Genomic DNA, 7,778 nt, shown 5'->3' with positions numbered 1-7,778 from the left:
ACCTTTGATTCGTTCAATAGACGGAAGAGCACAACTTAATTTAGGGCAATGATGTACTGATGCTCACAACTCCACTTAAGATCGGGCTGTTAGATAACCTCTGAGTTCAATTTATCTGTCAGGTTTCATTTAAATCAACATGATGCATTTGCCATGGCCTGTTTCCTTCGACTTTGCTTAAACTGGCAGTTTGTGGGCTCATTGTTTACAGCTTTAAATACAAATAACAACAGATTTTCTGTCAGTCATTCTAAAACAAAACATTAATGATTATATTTTATACACAAATATTTTGCAAAGCATATATGCTCTTTCTATGCAATACTTTATACATATTCACACCTGGCAGCTGTCTAGTAAACCTTCATTGTTCATAGCGGAGTGTGCTTTGCTGTAGGCCAGCAGTCCCCAAGGACCCCTAAATAGATAAGCATTAGACTCGCATTAGACTCACACACCCCTTTTTTGACTTGACTTTGTCCTGAGGGGCCCTGCCAGAGAACTGTGTTTGTCGTAAGATATGAGACATAAGACATTTTAAATTTTTAGCCTTGGCCTGGTGCCTTGGGGGTAGATAAAGTAATGTAAATCAAAGAGGACTTCATTTAAATGCTCATCTGTCCTACCCTGCCAATATAAGCTTCCAGACTGGGCAGGGAAGCTGCTTTGATTTTGAGCCATTATGCTAATGTCAACTGTATTTACCATAACAGTAAACTATGACAAGAGTGTTTCTATCTGAATAACAACTACAAACACTGCTACAAAGGTGGATCTTATGATCTTATAAGGGCGAATGCCAATTAGCAGCATTTGTCAGCATTAAACAAAGTCTGCAAATCAGCAAGTTTCACAGCAACAGAAGACAGTTAACAAAGCTCCAGAAAGGCCGAATCACACAGTGCTGAATTAGTTAAAGACCTTCATCATCATCATTTTTTTTTACTTTTTTGTCCACTTTCTGAACGGTATAGTCATAGCTGAGAGTGGGAAAGTAATATTTCCTTTCTTTTTTGAAGTGTTACTGAGATTTGAACTGACAGCCATACATGTACACTTCACTAACATTTAACCGTGCCCTGGATTATACTGAACTACGAGCACACAAAAGCTGGATTCAGGGATACACAATACAAGTGCACTCCAGGAGGGAACATTTGATTGATGATGTATTCACAGCCAAACCTGGGAAATTAGCCCACAGTGGACACACATGCCACCTATTCAAAATGCTCTTTGACTGCGACATGAATGCCCCAATATAACCATATTAAGCCATTAGAGAGAAACAGTCGGAAGCTCATCACATCCGCCCCACACCAATACGGCCTCCATTAGCTGCGGAGTGACCCTGTGAACTCCTGTGATTAATATTTCAGACCAAACACACTCCTAACCCAGCACCTCTTCCCCCACCTCCCCCACTACCACCATCACCTCAGCATCACATCACCCTCCATAATTAATTATCCAGTGTTTGCAGCTCCCTGCCAGTCCAGTTCTATTAATACCCAACCCCCCAAATTTCTTTCGCACTCACACACATACACACATGCACACATTTTTATGTCCATACTGGCCCTGGGCAGCTAATTAATATCAAAATTTAATGGTGCCGCACTACATTTATTGGCATTTGTAGCTTGCTATGAGCTGCAGTATTGGAGTATTGCTGGTGGTTTTATAGTTTCTTCATGGTTTCATCTCAGTGCATGACCAAATTTGGGAGGCTCTGATAGTGCATGGATCTGTTTTCTGCACAGTGCTGCACCTCTATTATACACAGAAAAGTCTGCACCCCCACCCCCAAAAACCCCCCAAAATAGGACATGTTTAATTTCCAGCTTTCCAATTGCAATGTTTGTTAAATCAACAGCTGTGCATCATACATCTCTGCTCTCTCATAGCTCAAGGTTCTCCACTCAACGTTGTATCACAATCACATCCCTGTTTGTTGAATGAAATGTGATTAAATCCAGTCTTACAAGGTTGTTTCAGCACAACTTTAATCCACAACTGACCGCTGGCTGCAGCTGACAGAGTCAGAGCCAAAGATGCTGTGCAATTCTTCCCATCAAATATGGTCACTTTCATTCCAGATTTTGTATATAATCCAAGGTTGGACGAGTGACTTCAAAAATGTCTAGTCAAAAATCTGAAATATAAAGCAAGTTTGTAAAAAAACAAACAAAAACTAAATGAATTGTGAAATGAAAAGGTCAGCTATATTATTATATGTATAAAAAGGAAATACAGTGTTCTTGTTAGATATATTACACATTTTTAGCACTGTAAAAACTGCTGCAACACAAAGAGTGCCTCAACTGAACAGTTATTATCCTACAAAAACTTCAGAATGTTTAAGGTAATATATTATCATCTACAACAATAAAGACCATTCGTGTTGTGTCTGCATAGAAGCTGGGAATATCAGATCTTTCCATGAAGCACTCTGACAAGATAAATTCATCAGAAACCTATAATCCTTTCAGTCTCCTCTTTTCAATCCTCTTCACCCAGGAGAGGAAAATGTAGATGATGGGTTTATTTTACATACTGTGTAAATGCAGAACACAATGTTGCAGTATGTAGCAATGCGTACATTTTGTCCTGCAGGTGTCTGTCCTGTGTAAACAGCACGTTTCGCTGCCACTGGTGTAAATACCGCAACCTGTGCACCCACGACCCCGGCAGCTGTTCTTTCCAGGAGGGCAGAGTCAACGCCTCAGAGGTACTGTACCTTCACATTAAGCGTGAGTTACATTTTCATTAGCTGATTAAATTGTAGCTTCCAAGTGCAAAATTGATCTGTTCCCGTGTGACACTTTTACCTTAAAGGTACAATCTGTGATTTATATATGAAAACATAGCTGCACTACAAAGAATCCGCCAGACTAAAACCGTATAACCATGCTAGAAGCTCTCTGTGGCTATGTGTATGTACAAACAGCCGTGTTTTGAGTTGAATGCTAGTGTCAGCATGTTAATATGCTCACAATAACATTGCTAGCATGTTGCATGTATAATGTTTACCATTTGGTAAGCATGTGTAAACATGCTAACATTAGCTAATTAGCCGAAAACCATACGGTCAATGTACAAAACACGAAGTACAGCTGAGGCTGATGGGAATGTCTATTGGCTTTGCGAGTATTTTGTCGTAAACCAAAGTACTGGATAAATAACAAAGTAAAATAACTCGAGCAAAGTAATAACATTAATTCAATTCAATAAAATTTTATTTGTATAGCGCCAATTCATAACAGAAGTTATCTTTTCAAATAGAGCAGGTCTAGACCGAACTCCTTATAACATTTACAGTGACCCAACNNATTATTTACAGAGGCCCAACAGTTATTAAAAAGGGGACATTTGTCTCCACCAAATTTAATGGCAATCTACCCAGTAATTGTTGAGATATTTTATTAAAAACCACAAATTTCAATCTCATGATGGCCCTTTAGGAAAAGTCAGGGGATCACAAAAGTCATTAGGATTTATCGTCTAGGAACTATGAATTTCTACCAAATTATCCCTCAGATAGGGATCGCCATCCCTCAAATAGAGATAGCCAGGCTGGCTTAAAATTATTGACATTACATTTAGAGGATTACAAAATACAAAAAGAATTTACTGTTGAAAACCAAATACATTGACAAAAAGTATTATAATATTATAATAATCCTAAACAATATGGTTGTATACACATTTACAACGGACCATAGTCTCACAGTCTTACATATAGTTAGACATATAGACATATCCTGTAGCATATGAATGCAAATTATATTTGGATTAACAATTTATTTGCCACATTAATCCCAGTGCTACATAAGCCCTTCATGTTTATAAACCACATTCATATGTATTAATACAGATTACATACGAGAGATAGCTAGACAGACACATAAAGATAGAGGCCTACATACTGTTGATCCATAATTCAATTAATCTCCAAAGGGAAAACTAGTTACTACTTATGTATTTATGCATAATATTGAGGCATAACAGCAGGGACATGGAAAAAGCTGCTTTTATTACTGTGAATAGTACAGTTATGTGTTTTTGTATGTTGTTTCCACAGGATTGCCCTCAGCTCCTCAACTCTGGGGAAATTCTCATTCCGGCCGGTGAGGTCCGACCCATCACCCTGAGGGCCCGAAATCTTCCCCAGCCGCAGTCGGGCCAGCGGGGCTACGAGTGCGTGGTGCATGTGCAGGGTGCCAGCCACCGTGTCACAGCGTTGCGCTTCAACAGCACCAGTGTGCAGTGCCAGAACAGCTCGGTATGACCTCAAACACTCCCAGTGGGAATCTCACAGCTGTCAAGTGAGGCACACAGCTTGGATGCTGTGTAGGCAAGGTACATAGGGTACATCAGTGAATACCGCCTGAGGTGTTGAGCATACTGAGGAGAATGTAGAGGAAAGGGAAAGTAAGAGTCATGAGAAAAAGTGTAAAGTGTGTGATAGAAAGGAATAGAGTGGCAGGAAAAGAAGGAAGGATGGAAGAGAAGAGAAGGAAAAGTGGTTAAAATCAAAAGGATTGAAACCATAACTCCAACGTGATCTTGTCTGCTATGCTGGATATTGTCAGACTAACATCTAGGTGTTGACAAAGCGTAAATGTGATGCTCCCAAAAGACAGTGACAGGTTTGGAATGAATAAAGGTGATTTTTTGGTAATATTGTTGCACAATGCAAATCATAGGCTAAATTTTAATGCAAAGCATACCTTGCTACTCTGTGACAATGAATGAAAAGGCCATTTTCCTCAGATGTGGATGATTGGCCACCCCAGGCAGGGTTTGCGTCCCTACATGTCAAAGAGGAGAGGAGCAGACAACCATGGCAGAAATGACAGATGGTTAAAAGCCTCGTCTCTCTGGTGCCCTTTCATCCTCTCATTTTCCCCCACTCTGTCTTTCTCTGTATCTTTTTTTTTATTTTACTCTATCCTCCGTCTCTCTTTGACTTTCTCTCACTCTGGATCCACTTACTGCACACTCCCTCACTCTCTGTTTCTGCTTTTCAGTACATGTACGAGGGTGTGAAGATCAGTGACCTGGCAGTGGACCTCTCCATCGTATGGAACGGCAATTTCATCATCGACAATCCCGAGAAGATTAAAGGTGCCTTTGCCATCCATCACTGCCAGGCCAGAGAAGTGTAAAGCACTCAATCCACAGGGGATAGATGGGTCATAGAGATCACTTCAAGGCTTCCAAAGGGCCTTGCGAGAAAGTTCACAATAGCAGAGAGTGTTATCAAAAAGCACCCAATCACTTGTGTTGCCCAGAAGGATGAAGGGTGAATCTTCATATTTGCTCAGTTTGGCTATCACGGCCGCTCTTGGATTCCTCTTCATCATCATCATGCAAAAAAAAGGTGTTTGTCAGTTGTCATTGTGGGTTGTACATCAAATATATCCCTGTTACCAAGGATATACACAGTGACGGCCATGAATCTGAACAGGCCTTGTCATTACGTGGGTAAGTTACTTTATATGGGCATAAATAAAGGCTACTTACAGGAGAGAGGATGTGAGAGACAGACTTTAAAGAAAGGTTTATTGGATTAATACACCATCTTCTTTTTTCTTAACACTTGGAAGGAGGAACTTAAACAAACATGCTTTTTATGGATTTTATTGAATTCACAAGTTAACTGTCCATGGTTGCAACAAGTTATTTCTGGAGTTGAATGTAAATGCCGACTATTTAGGAATGCGTTCTGATTGGATGATTAGTTGGTAGATCTAACTGTAAAAAAAAAAAATGTTGCAGAATATTCTTATGACCTATTAATAGCAGTGATATTGTTGTGTTTTTTGATAGCTGCAAACATCAATATATGTGAAATTACTTCATAATTTACCAGACCAAACATCCTCTGTGTCATCCCACAGTGCACCTCTACAAGTGCAGTGCCCAGCGGGACAGCTGTGGCATGTGTCTGCGGGCAGAGAGGAAGTTCCAGTGTGGATGGTGTAGTGGCGAGGGACGGTGCACCATGAAGCAGCACTGTCTTCCTATCTCCCCCTACGCTAGCCGCTGGCTCAACCTTTCTGCCAGGAATGTCAAGTGCACCAACCCACGCATTACTGAGGTTTGTTGTGTGTTTGTTTGGGCTGTTTCCCAGTAAGTCAGTCAGTTAGTCTGTTAGTCAGTCATGCCACAAAGCTTACACATATAATACATTTAAATAAATTGTATTAGCTCAAAACGTGTGTTTAGTAGTTACAGTAACTAAGAATGCAGCTTTATTTAGTCATTTGATTTTTCAGGAGCAGGGATTTCTTCAACAAAATGTTCCATTTGTTTTCTCCAACTATATTTAAAAAAATCAAAGTAATACAAGTTTTAAGTCTCGAACTAGACAAGACAGCTGAAAGCAATTATGGCATTGTAGTAATTTGTGTGGAAACTTTAAAGTTGATTGGTAGACCTCAGTTTAATATTGTTGGACAGTTTTGAGCTTTGTGGGATTAAACAAGACTTCTTAAAAATTAAGTTAAAATAACATCATTTTATGGCTTAAGACTTTATTTTAAGGTGGGATCATATACCACAGTTTTGTTCATATGCATAAATAGAGTAAGCATAACCACATTTCCTGTGATTATTAATAGTTTTTACTTCTGGAAACCACAATTTGAGTTCTATTGTTGCCTTTACTGGAAGAGCTTTGGAGCTAAAGCCTTTGAACAAAATGTCCAGTCACAAGCCTCTTCAGCCATCTGTCTATCTGTACCGCTTAGTACAGAAAACAGTATGCCAGCACATCTTGATGGATATTCCTGGTAGTCAACAACAAACACAAACTTTATCTGTGGCCACCTTTCCAGTTTCCCATCCAAGTGTCTGTTTACCTGAGACTTTCTCACATTTTTATTCCACGGCCGCTGAATACCTAAAGTGCTCAACAGCTAAACGGATTCAGTTTGTTTAGAGAGTGGTGATGGATCTTTTATGTCACAAACTCCTGTTCATTCTCTTGAATGAGGCGCAGTGGGTCAGGCACAGAGATGCAAGACTCTTCCACTTCAAAGAGCTGCGAGCCTTTGATGTCCCTGTCACATTATTAGTGTTTCTGAAGGAGCTGCAGCAGAATGAATCAACTACCGGGTGCTGCTTGGGAGTGGGGGGAGTGTTGCTCCGACATCGCTCCTGTTCTGCTCTGCAGGTCCAAAGGTTTCCTGCTGGGATGGTTCACTTTACATTGGAAAGGACTGTGAATAGGTTTCTCAAGGTTTTGCTATTCACTGCATCATTCATTAAAGTTTTTTTGGAATTATGATGGAATTCAAGGCTTTTGAAGTATGTGAGCTATGTTTTTCACATATACTTATATATGATAAATGTAATTCATGTTTACATAGAGATTATTAAAGACTGGTAAATCAAAGTAAACCGGACTGAAGATTCTGTAAAGAATCTAAAGAATTGAGAGTATAAAGCAAGCCCAGTCACCTTTGACTCAGCACTACAATACTGTGCTATGGTTTTAGGTGTTGTTTAACCAGCATATGTATATTTGAGGGCCAGTATTTTTGTACTAAAGTAGCCACGTTCATATTGGAAAACCATTTAAACCATTTGACTCTCAACTAAAACTGCAACTAATTACATTATTTTGGAGTTTAACTCAACATTTCATTCTCTAATATCATATCATAAAAAGTCATTATTTTTTTTTATTATTATTTATTATTATTATTATTATTATTATTATTATTATTATTATTATTTTATTTTATTATTATTCTACTTGCATTGCA

At 39.2% G+C, this 7,778-nt stretch overlaps 1 protein-coding gene across 1 annotated transcript in view; it reads left to right on the top strand.

Annotated features, from left to right (window-relative positions):
- The window catches only part of LOC118328168 (plexin-A2-like), a 59,558-nt gene that overhangs the window by 27,516 nt on the left and 24,264 nt on the right, over positions 1-7,778 (top strand). The window contains 4 exon segments of the mRNA XM_035661774.1: positions 2,617-2,731; positions 4,085-4,285; positions 5,034-5,130; positions 5,907-6,106. Coding sequence (XP_035517667.1) covers positions 2,617-2,731; positions 4,085-4,285; positions 5,034-5,130; positions 5,907-6,106 — 613 coding nt within the window.

This window comes from Morone saxatilis, unplaced genomic scaffold (genome assembly GCF_004916995.1).
Source record: "Morone saxatilis isolate NCDOM2014 unplaced genomic scaffold, NCSU_SB_2.0 Contig18, whole genome shotgun sequence".
In the NCBI taxonomy this organism is placed as follows: Eukaryota; Metazoa; Chordata; class Actinopteri; family Moronidae; genus Morone; species Morone saxatilis.
This window is presented reverse-complemented; position numbering and strand designations above follow the sequence as displayed.